This window comes from Bidens hawaiensis, unplaced genomic scaffold (genome assembly GCF_021521415.1).
Source record: "Bidens hawaiensis isolate Kalapana, Puna unplaced genomic scaffold, B.hawaiensis_p1.1 tig00002236_1, whole genome shotgun sequence".
NCBI lineage: Eukaryota > Viridiplantae > Streptophyta > Magnoliopsida > Asterales > Asteraceae > Bidens > Bidens hawaiensis.
Window position 1 is genome coordinate 1919079 of NW_027491119.1, and position 19358 is coordinate 1938436.

The 19358-nt window shown below is 34.0% G+C and overlaps 2 protein-coding genes across 3 annotated transcripts; both read left to right on the forward strand.

Annotated features, from left to right (window-relative positions):
* The first annotated feature begins 1330 nt into the window (after window positions 1-1330).
* LOC143612860 (elongation factor G-2, mitochondrial-like) lies at window positions 1331-8909 on the forward strand. Of its 2 annotated transcripts, none has more exons than XM_077086738.1 (17): window positions 1331-1732; window positions 5250-5471; window positions 5551-5672; window positions 5772-5922; window positions 6018-6089; window positions 6282-6377; window positions 6463-6551; window positions 6645-6711; window positions 6785-6823; window positions 6911-7081; window positions 7180-7445; window positions 7538-7663; window positions 7735-7855; window positions 8038-8138; window positions 8232-8292; window positions 8420-8473; window positions 8582-8909. In XM_077086738.1, the coding sequence occupies exons 1-17, from the start codon at window positions 1346-1348 to the stop codon at window positions 8681-8683; spliced, it is 2247 nt and encodes a 748-aa protein (XP_076942853.1). In that variant the 5' UTR covers window positions 1331-1345; the 3' UTR covers window positions 8684-8909. The 2 variants fall into 2 exon arrangements, with proteins under 2 accessions (XP_076942853.1, XP_076942858.1); XM_077086743.1 differs by lacking the exon at window positions 1331-1732 and adding an exon at window positions 3640-3688.
* Window positions 8910-14706: 5797 nt separating this feature from the next.
* LOC143612172 (uncharacterized) lies at window positions 14707-18734 on the forward strand. The gene is made up of 7 exons (XM_077086221.1): window positions 14707-14837; window positions 17002-17050; window positions 17136-17379; window positions 17936-18088; window positions 18181-18286; window positions 18372-18486; window positions 18670-18734. The coding sequence occupies exons 2-7, from the start codon at window positions 17003-17005 to the stop codon at window positions 18706-18708; spliced, it is 705 nt and encodes a 234-aa protein (XP_076942336.1). The 5' UTR covers window positions 14707-14837; window position 17002; the 3' UTR covers window positions 18709-18734.
* The last annotated feature ends 624 nt before the right edge of the window (window positions 18735-19358 follow it).

The window sequence follows — 19358 nt, forward strand, 5'->3', positions numbered from 1 at the left end:
ATTTGAGTGTTTGCTATAAAACTTCATAATGGTAATCACCATTTTCACAAAATCTAAGGAACACAAATAAAAAAAATATACCTGAGTAGGAAGTGGCAACTAGAGGTGCACAAACCAATTTTAAACCCAAAATTAGTTTGGGTTGAAACTGGTTCGGGTTGGTTAACAAAAGTCAAAACTAGTTTATAATCAATGTTGGTTCACGTTTAAACAGGTTTCTTGACCAGGTTACGATCGGTTTGGTTTGGGTTTTGATCAGTTTCGCTTCGGTTAACTTGTTTGGAACCAATTACAAACCGGTTCCAAACCTACGGTTTCAGTCGGTTCCAAACTTGTTTCAACATAATCTGTTTCAAACCAATTTGATTTTTAGGTCGATTCAGTTAGCTGGTTCTTTGTTTAAGAACGACGACTTTCTTGTATTTAGGCTATCACAATTTCTAAATTTAGAGAGTGTTGATGCCACACTTTAACCAGACTATGTTGTCTTAACCAGGCTCACGCGGGCTTCATAGTTTGGCTTGGACGTTCCCTTGGAAAACCATACGCGGGCTGCCACTTGACATTCGTTGTGCCACCACAGAACAGAACTCTCTGTCATAACTCATAACACATGGTAGAACGAAAATCTGGGTGAGCTCGGAATTCGAACTGACAACCTTGTATAAGGCCTAGCTCAAATTTATTTATTGCCAATATATATCTATCCAAAATGACATAAGTAGAGATCAAGCTTGGTCTGGTTCTTTTGCCCACGTCAAGTGGCTGACCGATATAATATGTTTTATCATATATTTTTTTTAACGACTAATTTGGATCACTCACGGCCACTGGAGTATCATCGTGTCACCGCCAAGATACCATTGGACTAGAAGTCCTTTGGTTATTTATTTTTATTTTTTTATCATCTTAAAAAGATATTTTTATAACCTGCCATTTCATTTCATAATAATAATATTTTATCATCTAATTAGGGTTGTTCACGAGTTGAGCCCGAGTCAAGCCAGGGTAGTTTCAAGCTTGCGTTCGAAATATAACGTGGCAGCTCAGCTAGGCTTGAGTTCGATTTTGAAGCTAAACGAGTCGAGCCTGGGTTGATTTCAGCTTGTACAAAAATAAGCCAACAAGATTCAGTTTGTTTCAAATCAAGTTTTCCTAATTACTTTTATCAAAGAGTCACGAGCCCTAGTTTTAAACCGCGAAATTTTAAACAGACAGATATTTCTTAACCCGTCATTTTATTTCATAATAATAATAATAATAACCCAGCCGCCTTCTTTCATCATCTTCTTCTTCACTTCAATAAACCAGTTAGGGTTTATCAATCAATCAAAACCCTAACACCATGTCTAGATCTCGATCCTCCACAACGCAGTTACTATATACCCTACGCTCATCAATCTATCAATCACCGTCGCCGTCGCCGGCCACCGCACTCCTCCACCTCCGCCGCTACGCCGCGGCTCCAAACGTGAGAGTGAAGGACGAGAAGGATCCGTGGTGGAAGGAATCGATGGATAGAGTACGGAACATCGGGATATCGGCGCATATTGATTCCGGCAAGACGACGTTGACGGAGAGGGTGTTGTATTACACCGGAAGGATTCATGAGATTCATGAGGTTAGAGGCAAAGATGGCGTTGGCGCGAAGATGGATTCGATGGAGTTGGAACGGGAGAAAGGGATTACTATCCAGTCCGCCGCGACTTATTGCACTTGGAAGGATTATCAGGTGATTATATCGGTTTTCGGTTTATTCGGTTAGTTTGTAAATACATGAAATGGATGCGTAAATACATGAAATGAAGTTATATAGTAATCTAAATAGTTAGCATGAAAACGGTGAGAACCAATTTGCTGTTATTATCAAGTTTGTTTTTATAAGTGTTTGCTGTTATTTTTTATTCGTATTTGCTGATTTCCGATTATGAGACGTTATGAGTATTTGTTGATTTACATTTTGTTGTTATATTAGGTTTTTTTTCTTATGCTGTTATAAAAAATTGCTATTATCATTTTGTTGCTAATGTTGATTTTTTTGTTGTTATTATTATGTTTTTTTGTTATTATAAAACATTGATATGCAGATTGGTATTGTAGTTGGTATTGTTTCCTACGTTTTCATTTTTGACAGATTGGTATTATTTCCTACATTCTTATGTTAAGATCATTCTCTACATGAACCTTTCTGTATATAAATATATGAAAATATGAATGTTCGGTTTGGTTAATTTCGTTTAGCCGAGGGTAAAAAAATCAATTTCGGTTAACCGAGGGTACTTTTTTATTGCACTTGGAAAGATTATCAGGTGATAATATCGGTTTATTCGGTTTGGTTAGAAAACATGAAATGGATATATAAATACATGAAATGAAGTTATATAAATATATGGGATGGAAGTGTAATGGAGGTATAAAAGCTAGTAATATATGAAAATATAAATGGTTCGGTTCGGTTAATTTCGGTTAACCTAGGGTAAAAAAAGAACATCAGTTTTGGTTAACTGAGGGTACTTTTTTATTGCATCTGGAAAGATTACCAGGTGATAATATCGGTTTATTCGGTTAGTTTGTCGGGTTTCGGTTCAGTTAGTTAAATACATGAAATGAAGCTATAGATGCCACTTCATTGTTGGTTTTCGTTAGGCAGTGGCGGGGTGGGAAATGACGAGTAATTGGATGGGAATTCATATGTAATTTTGAATATATATATATATACACACACCGAATTTTATATATAAAATGTTCGTTTCGGTTATTATTCGGTTAGTTTGTAAATACATGAAATGGATGCACAAATACATGAAATGAAGTTATATAAATATATGAAAATATGAATGTTCTATTTGGTTAATTTTGTTTAACCGAGAGTAAAAAAAATCAATTTCTGTTAACCGAGGGTACTTTTTTTATTGCACCTGGAAAGATTATAAGGTGATAATATCGGTTTATTCGGTTAGTTAGTTTGTCGGGTTTCAGTTCGGTTAGAAAACATGAATTGGGCACATAAATAGTTAATACATGAAATGAAGCTATAGATGCCACTCCATTGTCAGTTTTCGTTAGGCACTAGTCGGGTGGTGGGGTGGGGAATAACGAATTAACGAGTAATTGGATGGGAATTCATATGTAATTTTGAATATATATACCAAATTTTATATATAAAATGTTCGTTTCGGTTATTAGTCTCGACCACATTAACCAATCGGTTTTCAATTTATTCGGTTAAATTTTTGGTTTTCGGTTCGGTTAATAACCAAAAGCAAATTTGGGCTAGAATATTTGCTTAGAAATACATGAAATGAAGTTATAGATACATGAAATGACAATATAAGTATATATGAAATGGAAGTGTAAATACATAAAATGGAGGTGTTATAGCTAGTATGAAATTATGAATGATTAGTTTTAGGATTCATCATGAAATTGATTTAGTTTAGATGAAGTTTATATATGTAGATCAATTTTTGGATTCATCATGAAATTGATTTACTTTAGATGAAGTTAATATATGTAGATCAATTTTAGGATTCAGGTTGTGTGAAGTTAGGTGAGTGAAAGATGTAGTGGCTAGTTTTAGTGCATTTTGAAAGAATATAACATGTAAGAGTATGATTTAGGGATGTTTTGTTAGTAGTTTTGATAATTGTTTGTAGTGGCTACTTATTGCACTTGGAAAGATTATCAGGTGATTTCGGTTACTTTTGCTAGTAGTTTTGAAGATTGTTTGTAGTGGTTTTGTATATAGAATTGAAATGAGTTAAGTATCTCTAATTACATAGAAGATTGTTTGTAGTGGTTTTGTATAAAATATAAAAATAACTTTTTTTTCACGCATAGAAATCTAACAAGTATAAGGAATGTAAGTATTTCTAATTATATTACACACAGATTATTAAATTTATCAGATTTCGTGCTTTTCACTTGTAGGGGTTTTAGTTATATACAAAAGGCTTCTTCTGATTATCCAGTATCCAGCGTTCAGCCCTAATAATCTAAATTCTAAAAATATAAATTGAACTTGTTTCTAAACTCACTATGGACACGACCTCTTGCCATTTTAATTTTTAAGTTTTTTTTAATCATTTGGCTAGTTTCAAAATGAATGTTACAATTAATTATGATTTTGGTAATTTGGCATTTTGATGTTCTATAAGTTTTATGGACTTATGCTTTTTGATGTTGAAACAATTTAAGTTTGTAGAAGTTTTGAAAATAGAATTAAAATGAAATATTTTTTTGGTTGAATTTAAATCAACTTGAACTTAACCGAATCTGAATTTTTAACTCGAATCGAATCCTATTTCAGCTTCAAACTTTCAAGGTTGAATTTTTTTATTAACTCGAGTAAATCGAATTCGATTTGTTGAACACTTTACTTAAGAGGTAAAATGTTTGGTCTTTCTATAAGGCTACAGTTTTAGTGAACTTTCAAAATTTAATGGTACGCTTCATGCTTAAAAAAAATAATTGTCCAAACTGGCAAACCACCAAAGCTGAACCATTTTGGTCAGTGCATTCGACGCAGCCCACCCAGCTGGTTTAGTATAGTTTCTCCAGAAATGTTACTTATTGGTAGAAATGGACCGAACCAGATCACGCACATCCCTTGTGCGATTTAAGGCCTTCTAATCTGTAAACCTCTCTCTGTGTATGTATTCAGATATTTGTTTAGCAGGTTGCAAATAGCTACAATGTTGGTCACTTCTTAACAGTTAAAAGAGTAGTTTTATATAGTCACTAACTCAAGCCCACTCTCTTTCTTTTTATTTTCTCATTATTTGTAGAGTTACAATATACATTTGGTTAGTTTTATAAATAATGGAAGAAAAAAATCAAAGAATTAGATGTTCTGGCTGTTGATATTTTCAAGAAATTATGTATCTGGTACTTTATTAGCAGAATAGCAGTTTTATTGAAAAGTTGTTTCGTGGGTTGGAGTAGGTACTTTGAGATGCCTTCTAATGCTTTATAGCTTCAATAGGGGATTTAGTGTACACGCAAGTAAAGGAGTAAATACTTCATTTAAATATACTAAACATATGGAATGCAAATGAATTCAGATGATGTGAGCACACGAGAAGTAAAAGTCTGATTTTTGCTTTTAGAAGGCTTATTTTTGTTAATTGATGAATTTTAGTTAATCCCTGATATACATTTTGTATTTATGCTTTGTAACTTCGATCACTTATCATTTATTCTCTTTTGTTAGCTTAACTTTGTTTAAACAAAAACTTATATTATTGCAGATTAATATAATTGACACTCCTGGTCATGTTGACTTCACTATTGAAGTTGAAAGAGCATTGCGTGTTCTTGATGGTGCGATCCTCGTTCTCTGCAGTGTTGGTGGTGTGCAAAGTCAGTCAATTACTGTTGATAGGCAAATGAGACGATATGAGGTTCCTAGGGTTGCGTTTATTAACAAACTTGATCGAATGGGAGCAGATCCATGGAGGGTTCTTAATCAGGTATAGTCTTTCATCATCATGACATCATCATAGCATCATCATTCAACCAATGTTAATGTTTATTTTCATGTTAATTAAGGCAAGGAAAAAGCTTAGACATCATAGTGCTGCAGTGCAAATTCCAATTGGATTAGAAGAGGATTTTCAGGGTCTTATAGATCTTGTGCAACTAAAGGCGTATTTTTTTCATGGTTCTAGCGGGTTCGTTTTGTAATCGTGATAAACTATTGACTATATACATTTATATATATATATGTGTTTATAACAAGAATGTTGCCAATATTATTTGTATTTTGGCAGTGAAAAAGTTGTGACAGAAGAAATTCCAGCTGATATGCAAGCAATGGTAGCAGAAAAGAGGCGCGAGTTAATTGAAGCGGTTTCTGATGTTGATGATGAACTCGCTGAACTGTTCCTCAGTGATGAACCTATATCATCTGCTGATCTTGCGGTATGCTGGATTAAATATGTTCACTTTTTTTGGAACAAAAAAGTCTTACACTGATTAATATAAACGCTGTAATTATATGGTTTATTGTTGAACAGGCTGCTATTCGTCGGGCGACTATAGCAAGGAAATTTATACCAGTATTTATGGGTAGTGCTTTTAAGAACAAGGTAATCATACTTTGCTTAGTATTTTAGCTTTTGATTATATTAATATCTTTTTTCCTACAAAAGAAAATAATATTTTTACGTTGTAAAGTAATTAAAATAGCCCAGCGTGTCTGATTTAGCTAAAGTGAATATTAAGTGTTTTTTTTTGACAAGTATAAATCCAATTGTTTTCTTTTAATTTCCTTTATATAGGGAGTACAACCGCTTCTTGATGGTGTTCTTCATTATTTGCCTTGTCCACTTGAAGTTGATAATTATGCCCTTGACCAGTCAAAGAAAGAAGAGAAGGTATTCAGTAATATGAAAGAATTTTTATATATTTAAATAGCCTTAATATGTAACTAACTTTTTTGCATCAATTGGAGTGTTGCAGGTTAAGTTATCGGGAACGCCAGCTGGACATATGGTTGCATTAGCTTTTAAACTTGAAGAACGCCAATTTGGTCAATTGACTTATTTAAGGTAAACATTCATTAAACACCACCTGTTAAAGTTTTATATTCGTTTATCACTCAAAACAACTAATGTAGTAATGTCATTTCATTTTTAATGAAGAATTTATGAAGGTGTACTCAAGAAAGGTGATTTTATAACAAACATCAACTCAGGGAAGAAAATTAAAGTGAGTTTCACTGTTTAGATCATAAAATTAGTTTGTATGGTTGATTTGTCGTTCAACGTAAAATATGTCGCAGGTATCTAAACTAGGCCGAATGCACTCAGATTCTATGGAGGTATAGATTATTTAAGTACAGTCCTTTTTTAAATATAATTATGATTGTTTTTTTATGTTCATTTATCGTCTTTTCATGTAATATTAGGACATCCAAGAAGCTCACGCAGGCCAAATTGTAGCAGTATTCGGTTTGGATTGTGCATCGGGAGATACTTTTACAGACGGGTCTGTTAAGTACACCATGACTTCCATGAATGTCCCAGAACCCGTTGTTTCATTAGCAGTTTCACCAGTTTCAAAAGATTCTGGAAAACAAGTACGCAATTCTGAATTCCAGTTTTTTCTATTAAATTAACACTTAAGTGAGCTTAATTTTATATTTTTATGAAATTTGGCATCGTTTATTTACATCAGTTTTCAAAAGCTTTAAACCGGTTTCAACGAGAGGATCCTACATTCCGTGTTGGATTAGACCCCGAGAGTGGTCAGACAATCATATCTGGAATGGGAGAGTTACATTTGGAAGTTTATGTGGAGCGCATTAAGCGGGAATATAAGGTTGATGCGACCGTTGGAAAACCTCGTGTCAACTTTAGAGAGACAATAACACAGCGTGCAGAATTCGATTATCTACATAAGAAACAAAGTGGAGGTCAAGGTCAATACGGAAGGGTGTGCGGGTAATAATTTTTTGCAAGTGTATTCTAAAAATTATATATTATTGGTTATCTGTTTAGTCCTCTTTAAATGTTTGGTGATTAATTAATAACAGGTACATGGAACCACTTCCCGAAGGATCAGAGACCAAGTTTGAATTCGAGAATTTGATGATCGGACAGGCTATACCCTCCAATTTTATCCCGCATATTGAAAAGGGTTTCAAGGAAGCCGCCAATTCGTAAGCATCTTCGTTAAGTATGTGCATTATTGTTCAAATTAATTCAAGAATGATCATGTTTGCATTTGCAGGGGTTCGTTAATTGGATTCCCTGTTGAAAATATTCGCGTTGTTCTGACAGACGGTGCATCTCATGCTGTGGATTCTAGTGAACTTGCTTTCAGATTAGCTTCAATATACGCCTTTAGACAGGTCTTTGTTTATTTATTTATTTATTTTTCAATTTTCACGCCTATTTATCAGTTAATATAGTTTTTTTGGGAAATAATTTTTTCCCAAAATTGCCCATTCTTACAGTATGTTCTGTTTATTTGATTCTTCCAAATGTTAATTTAATGATGTAGAAAAATTAATTTTGTGAGTTGATGAAACAGTGTTACGCAAAATGCAAACCTGTAATATTGGAACCGGTGATGTTGGTGGAATTGAAAGTGCCGACAGAGTTTCAGGGTACCGTTGCTGGGGATTTAAACAGGTAAAACAGCCTATACTTTTCTTATTTTGGTATTTTTGTCATTTAAGCACAAGTTTAACTATATAATATACAAACTTTTATATAATTATACAGGAGAAAAGGTATTATTGTTGGAAACGACCAGGAAGGAGACGACTCTGTAATTAACGCTCTTGTAAGTAAACCATGCCCCGTTGTAACTTGCAACCTCATAAGAAAATATTTTAAAAAAGAAATTATAGCTAATGAATTACGTTTGGTTGTAGTATATCATTCCGTTTTTTTTTATTTTTGACTTTCAGGTTCCACTGAACAATATGTTTGGATACTCGACGGCTCTTCGATCCATGACACAGGTTAGTTGTAAAAATTAATATTGTGTTTGATATTTCATATATGCTCAATTGCTCATTTATAAAGCTTGATTTTTGAAGTTAATAATATTATTTTATATTATTTAACAGGGGAAGGGTGAATTCACCATGGAATACAAAGAACACTCACCGGTTTCTAATGATGTGCAAACACAATTGATCAACGCTCATAAACCCAAGAACGCCGAATAATTTAAAATTGCAGCAATTTTTTTCTAGGAGATAACTTATGTTGAGTGAGAATTGCTTGTTATTTGTTGAGACCGAAATTTGGTCAGTGATTTTGTATAAGCGAATAAATCCTCATAGAACACATTTGATTCAGTAAGCGATTATACACACGGGTATCTATCTTGGATTGACATAAAGTATAGTGTAGGACTTTTATCTCGTTGTACGTTATAACTACTTGTCGTATTTACTTAAGTGACGATGAATCTTGAAATATCTGTTATAATATGCGTAGTTGTGTTTGTCTATTTATTCCACGAAATGACATGATGTTTTATTCATGCATAAAGTTATATAAATATTTTTGACACTTGTGTCGGGTGTTTTTGGAAAAATAGAATGTATATAGAAGGTATGTTGCCTTTTGGTCACTGTTGGTCTCAACTATTGAATTGATTACTGATGGTCCTAACTTTTAACGTATTTGTTTCTAATAGTCCGCGACTGATAGAATTTTAACGCCGTTTGTTTCAGGTCGTCGAAAAAACGTTTTTTTTTCTTTTTTTTTTCCAGAAAAGTCAAATTTGTTGTTGGAAAACACCACCTGAACAACGCCACCACCACCAATTAACTTACTGCCAACCAACTACCACCACTTGAGCACCATCAACCGATTTCGACGATGGTTCTAGAGTTTCCGGCAATCTCAATAATTGAGGCTTGTCCCTAAACGTCCAATACAAATTTACCAAGATGTTTGGGACGCAAATGTTGAGTTTTCAGGGAAAAAATTGGGTTTTCCGGCCAAAAACGTTTTTTCGGCGACCTGAAACTAACAACGTTAGGATTCTGTTAGTCGCGGACCGTTAGGAATAAGTACGTTAAAAGTTGGGACCGTCAGCAGCCAATTCGTTAGTTAGGACCGGTAGCAACCAAAAGACGATAGTTGAGATTAATAAAAACAAATATCCCTTTATAGAAATTGAATTTAAAAGTGTAATATGAGTAGCAAATAACAGGCAAACAAACACGACAAATCTGTTTCTAAGAGTGTCACATCGACGACATCTCTTCTTAGCCTTGTTAGGCAACTTAAACTTGTCATTAACACGCACCATTTCGCCTTTTCGGCCAAGATGTTCATTACAAGAAAAAAAAGGACTTTGCAAACTAGCATTCATAGACCAAGCAAAAATGTATAGCAAACATAAGTAGACTTAACTTGCTTTCGGATAGAATGCATCGTTCGAAATCATAAATAAATGTAATTCCCTTAACCGCTCCTAACCAGAATTCACCGCAGTCTCCAATAAATAAAACTTTTTTCCACACAGAATGCATTAAGAAATACCTGAAAATTATTAGTTATTTATACGCAAAGCGAACATATATGCAAAACGAAGGATGGAGTCTACACACCTCAAGAAAAGTAGATCCTGCGAAGTTCGCTATGGGCAGCTGTGCGCCTACAAACCGGACACTTAGCCTGAACATCAATTGCAGATCTTATGCGACGTTTACAAAACATGTGACCGCACTTTGTGGCCATCTGCTCAACTAGCGGACCCATGCAAACCGGACACTTCAAGGTAGGAGGTGCCTGCATTAGTAGAAATAAATCCATAAATCAATGAACATATGTATATGCATGACTAGGGGTGGCCAATGTGACCCATTGGGTCGAATGGATTGTAATAAAATTTATATAATGGGTCAGAATGGGTCAAACTAATAAAAGAAAAGGATTGAAACGAGTCAAAACGGTTGACATTTCCTTTTTTTCTTTTTTCTGTATGAAATGAAAAAAACGGAGGACTTTTTAGTTTTTTTAGTTTTTTAGTTTTTGATTTATATTTTAAGTTATGATTTTTAATTATTTTTTTTTAATATTTTAGTGAGTGTTTCTGAAATCTCAACCCATTTTGACTCATTTCAGAAACCCCTCATTAAAAAAATTCAAAAATCATAACTCGAAATAAAAATCAAAAACTAAAAAAGTAAAAAAACTAAAAAGCTTCCTCCGTTTTTCTCGTTCCATAAAAAAAAAGAAAAAAAAACTCAAGAAATGTCAACCCGTTTTGACCCGCTTCAATCCTTTTTTTTGAGTTTGACCCATTCTGACCTATTATATAAATTTTATTACAATCAATTCAACCAATGGGTCACATTTGCCACCCCTATGCATGACATCAGAGAGTTGTGTTATAAGCATCACCATAGAACTCCCAGTTTCTTCCGAATGCACACTGATGTCGACCCGTGGCTCTGGTGACTCAACTCTACTTCTTACGTTGCGCTGCAGGTGATGATCATCGATTTGCACTGCCATTTTACAAGTCACAAAACATAAGAAATTATAAAGATATTCCTTGTTTTAAACGGACAACGTGCTTTGTATGCTTTGCAGGTATCACTATTCGATAACAAGAGTTTCTAAATCATATGAATCATTAAAACTGAAAATGTAGCAAGTAAGAACAAGTGTTTACATGATTCCGAATCAATCCCATGAGTTGTTCGAGAATCGTAAGCCTGACAAAAGACAGATACTTGTTAATTTATAATAATATAAATACTTGATGCAGAGATATAATAAATAGGGCTGTAAACGAAACGAACGAATACGAACAAGGCCTTGTTCATGTTCGCTCGTAAAGAACATAATGTGTTCACGAACACTTACCTAACAAGATTTTATGTTCGTGTTCGTTCATTGAGGAAATTAGTGAGTTCACGAACACAAATAAAATCGGCAGAGCCTAGAGATTGAGACCGATGTATTCATCAATGTGAATAACAAAAGCCTGTAAACGAATTGAATGAACACGAACAAGGGCATGTTCGTGTTCGTTCATTTAACTTTAAAAGAACACGGGCACTTAATCGAACAAATATTTATGTTCATGTTCGTTTATTTAAAAATGGACATTTGTGTTCGTTTATGTTCATTTGCTTAAAATCTAAACGAACATAACTGAAAAAAGATAAACGAACATATGTGAACAACTGTAAATGAGCACAAACAAACATAAACGAACTTAAATGAACACAAATTAACAAATATAAAACATTTAAGCAGATGGCCTATCCAGATAATATTTAACTATTTTTTGTTAATACATAAACGAACATAAATAAATAGACATAAACGAACATAATAAAACGAACATAAACGAACGTTCATGAACATAAATGAACGAATGGAACATGTGGTCATGTTCGTTCGCTTATTAAATAAACGAACTTCCAGCTGAACGATTCATGAACAGTTCACCGAACATTCGGTTCGTTTACAGGCCTAATAATAAATAAAGGGTAAATCTTTACTAAACGGACCGGTCCAAGATATGGCATAAGATCAAGCTCATCATCATCGATATAACTAACAAGATCATCAATGCTATAACCACCCTAGTTATAACTAACAAGATCCTCTAAAACATCAACTGTATCCCAGTCATCGTGGTCTTCGGGTTCATCAAAACTATCAAATCCCGCCACTGCAGTTGGCCCAGACCCTTGCAGCTGCTGCTCAACTGGAGCCACAAGGACATTTGGTTGATTAACCCGAGCCATAGAATTAGCTGAACCTCTTTCGACCTCATCATCACTAACAACTTTGTCGTTGAGATCCACGTTTATTTGCCTTTGCTCGCGCTCGCCTTTAACAAGTAATCACAAGATCATAATAGTTTATGGCATTGCATATGTTCAAGATAAGTATACAATATAGGCCTGTAAACGAACCGAACGTTCGGTGAACTGTTCGGCAGGAAGTTCGTTTATTTAATAAATGAACGAACATGAACAAAAGATTTGTGTTCGTTTAATTAAATGAACGAACATGAACACATGCTTCGTTCATTCATTTATGTTCGTGAAGTTTCGTTTGTGTTCACTTATTCATGTTCGTTTATGTCTGTTTATTTATGTTTGTTTATGTTTGTTTACATATTAATATAAAATAGTTAAAATATTATTTGGACGTCATCTGCTTAATGGTTTTATATTTGTTCATTTGTGTTCATTTAAGTGCGTTCATTTATGTTCGTTTATGTTTGTTTGTGTTCATTTGCATTTGTTCATATACATTTGTTTATCTTTGTTCAGTTATGTACGTTGTCTTCGTGTACTGTTTGTTTAGATTTTAAACGAACACGAGCATGCTCATTTTTTAAATAAACGTACATGAATACAAAATATATGTTCGATTAAATGTTCGTGTTCGTTCGGTTCGTTTACATGCCTAATACAATATATTCAAAAGGGCTGCTTGGACCACCTTGTGCATGGTTCTGAATAACCGAAGCCGCCCAAATGCCTGGTGGCGGTACAGTATTGAGATCAAAATGCCAGCACTCCCCTATAACAAGTAATCAGTAAGATCATTACAGTACATTGCATTTATTTTTATTTAAGATAAGTATACAATATACATAGCATGGGACAAGGGAACTTTTTTCTTTTTTTTTTTTGCCATTAAAAAAAAGTGACAGGTAACGGGCAACAAGACAAGCTGCACTGCAACCCCTTTTTGGATAGCGAAACTCAACCTGACTCGATGCATATACGAAGAACGGAAAGAGAGAACAGTATCGATCAAGTGTGCGTGTTTACCTGACTCGGTTACAACAAAGTGTGTACAAGGTCTACTTCCAAAGCTGCTAGCCTGTCATAATATAATTGATAAAAATTTAAGGCAATGTGTTTTGGTATATAAGTGTATGTAGTGAGAATATGATTTGATTATGATACAGAACCTCATCAGAGTGACTCAGTGTGGTCATGCCTGCTTATAACCACCAAGAAACAAGTTATCAGAATTAATAATAATAATAATAATAATAATAATAATAATAATAATAATAATAATAATAATCAATCAAGATAAGTATAAACAGTTACAACATATGTATAGATTATTATTTTAATAATTTTAACTAAAAATGTCATTGGCCGATAATAATCTCAAATGAGTTTATTCCAACCGGTGGTCTGATTTTTTTTAAAAAAAAATCTATTCTCATTGGTCTCGGTAAATAAAACTTAACGGCATTAAGTTTTTTTTTTCGAATTTCAAACTAATGTTTTAGGGTTATTGACCAGAAGGATGCAAGTCGACTGACGTAAAAACCATATCGAAACGGTGATCCAAACTGCTTGAATTTTGTTAATTGGAAGTTCAAAGTTTAAACACCCGAATTGAAGCACAAATCAAGCCGTTTGGAGCACCGTTTTGAGCTAGGTTTTACACCAATCGACCCGTATCCTCCTCTCGATCAAAAGCCTGAAACAAGAGTTTAAATTCGGAAAAAACTTAACGCCGTTAAGTTTTATTTACCGAGACCAATGAGAATAGATTTTTTTTTAAAAAAAATCAGACCACCGGTTGGAATAAACTCATTTGAGATTATTATCGGCCAATGACATTTTTAGTTAAAATTATTAAAAAGTAAAGTCCTTATCACAAAGCAATTTTTTATCCTGCTTTAATGGTTTTTTTTTGTTTTATTATTATTAAATTTTTTTTGCATTTGTTGATTATTTTAATGCTTTTCATCTTAAAAAATGTAACCTTTTTTTTACTTTTGTTTTCTTTTTCTTCTAGTTCCGGTAATGTAACGAATGTAATCAAAACCGTTGAATTGGTGTCTGCTCGTCACCATAACGCTCGTATTTTACCGACTAAACTTTTTTGTACCATAAACTATACGAGTATTTTTTTTTCTTAGTTCATGTAATATAACAAACGTAACTGAAACCACATTAATATTATTTTTTTCAATTCAACGTCTATAACTCAGTATAGTAATTAACTTAACCCATTTCAGCTGAACCAATCCGTGTTAACAAGTACAAAACTACCCCGGGGCCTGGGCTAAACTCCCACTTTTTTTCTTTCTCGTCTCAGATTTTACCGACCAAATAAACGTTGTTTTAATTTTTTTTGTATCAAGCTTTTTTGTTTTAATTCCAATACCATATACCAACCGAATTAACACCGATTTAACGAACTTAACCGATACCAACCGAACTAACTCCTTTACAAAAACTCCTTTTATGTTAACTTCCCGCTTATTTTCTCTCTTCCCGTCGTCTTTCTATCTCCGGCGACATTAAGCCACCGGATATTTTTCCGGCAGGTGATATTATTATCGTACGAAGCTCATTGAAGGTCTTTATTCTCTCTTTATTCTCTTTAATTTTATTATATCTTCTTCATTTCAGTTCATATTCTCAACCGGTTCATTTTAGGGTTTAGTGTTTCAATTAGATCTTAATTCCGTTAATTCTGTGTAGGTTTTTGGTTGATTTTAATTTTTTTAATATTAATTTGCTCTAATTTCATTGTTTCGAGACTTTGCCCTAATTTCATCAGTTTTCACTTGTTACTTTATTTTAAATAATAATAATAAAAATAATGATAATGATGATGATGATGATGATGATGATGATGATGATGATAATAATTAGAGGTGGCAATATGAGTTGGTTGGGTTGGATTTGGGTGATGGGTTAGGATTGGATTTTTAAAATAGAGGGTTAGGATGGATATGAGTCAAGATGGGTAAAGTTAATCCATCTTGACCCAAGTAAAGGTTAAAATGCAAAGGGTTTCAAAAACCCCTCAAAAAAATATTCAAAAAATTTAATAAAAAATTAATAACTCAAAATATAAATAAAAAACGCAAAATGTAAAATAACTAAAATGTCATCGCCGTTGTCCTCGATTCATTAAAAAAAAACTCGGTTTTGTCTCGGTTTTTTTCGGTTCGATTTTGCTTTTTTTTCGTTTTGGTATCTATTCGGTTTCAATGTTTTTGGTTTTTGTTCGGTTTCGTTTTCTCGGTTTCACTCGGTTTAGGATGGATATAGGTCAAGATGGGTAAAGTTAACCTCTACCTTGAAACAAGTAAAGGTTAAAATACAAAGGGTTCAAAAACCCCTCAAAAAAATTAATAAAAAAATAATAACTCAAAATATAAATCGAAAACACAAAAAGTAAAATAACTAAAATAATTCCCCCGTCTTTCTCGTTCATAAATTAAAAAAAAAAAAAAACTCGGTTTTGTCTCGGTTCAGATTCGGTTTTTTTAGTTTTTTGTCGCTTCGGTTTTGCTTTTTTTCATTTCGGTCGGTTTCGGTATATGTTCGGTTTCAACGATTTCGGTTTCGATTTCTCGGTTTCTATTCGGTTCCGTGGGTTTTGTTTGAAATAAAATTGGATAAAACTTGTTTTAATCCATTCTAACCCATAAACAAACCCATTCTAACCTATAACAAAAAGTCACTGGCATTTTCTCAACCCATCTTGACCTTCTTGTAAAATTTTTTTGATCCATCCTGACCCATCTCAATTTTAAAAGTTATCCAAATTGACCCAAAACCACCCAAATGGGTTTGTTTTGCCACCCTTAATAATAATAATAATAATAATAATAATAATAATAATAATACTTAGAATCTGCTTGAATAACATTTTAGATTAACAATACTGATTAATTATAGTTAGGGCTGTAACTGAACCGAGCTGAACCGGACAAGGCCTTGTTCGTGTTCATGATCGTTTTTTAAGGTTTTGTTGGGCAAACGGACGGTTCAGGAACATGTAATCGAATGAAATTTCTGGTTCGTGTTCGTTCATTACGGAAATGAACTTGTTCTTGAGCGGTTCACGAACATGTAATCGAACGGAATTTAATGTTCATTCATTACGGAAATGAACTTATTCTTGAGCGGTTCACGAACATCTAACCGAATGAAGTTGCTTGGTCGTGTTTGTTCATTACGAAAATGCACTTGTTCTTGAACGGTTCACGAACACCTAAGCGAATGAAATTTCTTGTTCGTGGTCGTTCATTATGGAAAGAACTTGTTCTTGTACGAACACGAACGAACGCAAAAATGATTTATTTAATTTTGCTAACCAGAATGGTCAATGTCAACAGTTCAGTCTGGCTATTAAGTTTGTGTAGGTGTTTTTGTAACATTCATACTCATATGCATATATCTTTTGTAGTTTATAAATTTGTTTAAATCTATAGGATAAGACTAGAAAAGTCACTAATAATATAAAAAACCATTAATGTTCAAAAACATAAACATTAGCGGATATAAACAGGCGTTAACAAATACCTTATCGAACGTTCACGAACACAATTGAACGACATGACCTTTCTTCGTGTTCGTTTATTTAGCTAATCGAGCGAAATTACTTGTTCATGTTCGTTCATTTATTAAATGATTGAGCATAGACGACCTTCCCGCCGAACAGTTCATTTACAGTCCTAAGTCCTAATCACATTAAGTTTAAATATTTTAAATGTGTTTGCTTTCAGGATGGAAACCACAGAATCAAGTTTTTCGCAATACGGCATTTCCGACGAGGTCACCTGTTCTTAAAACCTTTCACAATCATCACATGTTAATTAATTTCATTAATGCTGAATATACCAAACATTTTTAATTCCAGGAAGGTGACAAACTTGTTGCAGAAGTTGTACGCTATGTTCTTTTTAAAACGCACCAGAACTCCGGATGTCCAATAAAGAGAGAAGAGTTGACACAGCTAGTCACAAAAAGCTATCCCAACCGATCGCTTCCGGCTATTGTTCTTAACAAAGCTACTACAAAGCTATCAACGATATTTGGATATGATTTGAAAGAGCTGCAACGGGCCCGCCCCTTGTCAAATAATCAGGCCCGTGCTTCACAAAGTGAGCAACTTTTATCAAACAAGCCAAGCCGAGCTCAACTAGGCTCGATCTCGGCTTGTTTCTAGCTTATTTTTTTAAAGCTTGAGCTTGGATCGTGAGTCATTTTATCAAGCTCGGGCTCGGTTCATATATTATTTATTAATTAATTTTTTATACTTTTTTATATGAGAAAAAACTTAAACGAGCCAAAGCTAGGCTTGAGCTCGGCTGTGTAGTTTGAAATTAATACATTGAAGTCCAAAAGAGGTAAAACTTAAAAATACACAAGGCTGCTCGACGAGCTTAAACGAGCTTCTTATACAAGGCTTCAGCTCGGCCTCGATAACTAAACGGGGCTTCCCATACAAGGCTCGAGCCTGGGCTCGATAACTAAACGAGCATTATTTGAGGCTCGAGCTCGAATAAGCTCTGTTCGTTTTGAGCTTTTTATCAATCAGATCTAGAGTAGCTCGTGAGCGGTTCGGCTCGTTTGCACTCTTATTATCAATCCAACTTATAGTTTATTAAAAACAGAATATATTCTGTTAAAGATAATTAAATAGTTTCTGTTTTTTAGGTTCTGCAGATTCAAAATCTTACATCATAACAAGTCAGTTAGATCCCGCAATCTATACGAAACACATTGAAGATACCAAAAAATCACATTTGGCTGGACTTACATTTGCTGTTATTGGCATCATTAATCTCGCTGGAGGCAAAGTTATTGAAGGTATGTTAACTGCGCCATGTAACCCATGATTTATGTTACTTATGATACAAGAAAACATTTAACTGATGTTAATTTTTGGTTATGGAATGTAGAAAGTCTTTGGCATCATTTAGGGCGGCTGGGTTTAGCCCAGGATGATGAGAGAAATGCTGACTTTGGGAGCACGAAGCAGGCGCTGGAAACACTTGTTCAGCAAAGGTATTATTATTATTATATTTGGTTGATATAAATAAATTTTGCAAAAGGAAGCTATTTTCTTATTTTGTAAGTTGGTTTGGTGTAGATATTTGCAGAAGGATAAAAGTAATGGGCCTGAAGGCTTAACTTTGTATTATGAGCTTGCGGAGCGAGGTTTGCAAGCAGCAGCTAGTAATAGCTTTAAAGAATGCGTAACACAGGTATCGGTATTTTAGGACATTAGTGCTTTGATTGGTTATAATCATCTGTTATATTCATCAAGATCATTATATTGTTTTTATATTCGCTGTTTTTTGTGTGCATTACTGTATTAAGGCCTTATTGTCTTTTAATTTCTGAATGATTTGTGATGTTTTACATAAAGTACCATTTTTTTATGGCAGATGGTGATGAGCGAGGCTACTACAATAGAACTCGACTAGCTGCGTATGGCTTTTAGTTTGGTGGATCTAAGTATGTCTATCCTTGAAAATATAATCAACTTTTAACTCTTTCGGTAGATTCTGGAAAGGTGTCTGTTTTGCTGTTTTTGTGCTTTAAGCAATAGGAAAGGGAATTTAGTGTTCTCTCTAATCTTGATTAAGAACTTGAGCAGGCAAGATTATACCGCATCTCCTATGATTATATGTAGTTAAAATATTACAAGCGGATGTAGGGTGTAAACAAGTCGATTCACTCATTAAACCATGTGTAGTGAATTGGCGCCCCACTACCCATGCATATCCATATAATTTACATTCGCACCCGTTACCACACTCACGCTCTAGCGCCTTAACGCTCCATCAGAATGGTGTTTAGCGTCAATGCTTTGATGATGTGGACTTGGGCGTTAGTCCGCTACACATGGTCTTACCAGTCAAACTTTATCATTAGGTATGGACAAAGTCACAAAACCCTCCCTGAATGTTTGAAACCGTCAAATTTTAATAATAAGTAAAGCTCTGGCTCATTTATTAAACAAGCTTATTTTTTTGGCTTGAGATTGGGTCCGGGTTCATTATTCTCTGCTTGATTGAAGCTTTAATCGAGTTGATCTTGAGTGACTTGATTTGTTCACAACCATATTGAAATT

What these genes read in the sequence shown, in the direction of transcription:
- LOC143612860 (XM_077086738.1), top strand. Translation starts at nt 1,346, where the DNA reads ATGTCTAGATCTCGATCCTCCACAACGCAGTTACTATATACCCTACGC. An exon ending in TATCATCTGCTGATCTTGCG is followed by an intron (nt 5,923 to 6,017) that starts GTATGCTGGATT and finishes ATTGTTGAACAG; the next exon opens with GCTGCTATTCGTCGGGCGAC. An exon ending in CAATATACGCCTTTAGACAG is followed by an intron (nt 7,856 to 8,037) that starts GTCTTTGTTTAT and finishes TTGATGAAACAG; the next exon opens with TGTTACGCAAAATGCAAACC.
- LOC143612172 (XM_077086221.1), top strand. Translation starts at nt 17,003, where the DNA reads ATGGAAACCACAGAATCAAGTTTTTCGCAATACGGCATTTCCGACGAG. An exon ending in GAAACACTTGTTCAGCAAAG is followed by an intron (nt 18,287 to 18,371) that starts GTATTATTATTA and finishes GGTTTGGTGTAG; the next exon opens with ATATTTGCAGAAGGATAAAA. An exon ending in TTAAAGAATGCGTAACACAG is followed by an intron (nt 18,487 to 18,669) that starts GTATCGGTATTT and finishes TTTTTATGGCAG; the next exon opens with ATGGTGATGAGCGAGGCTAC.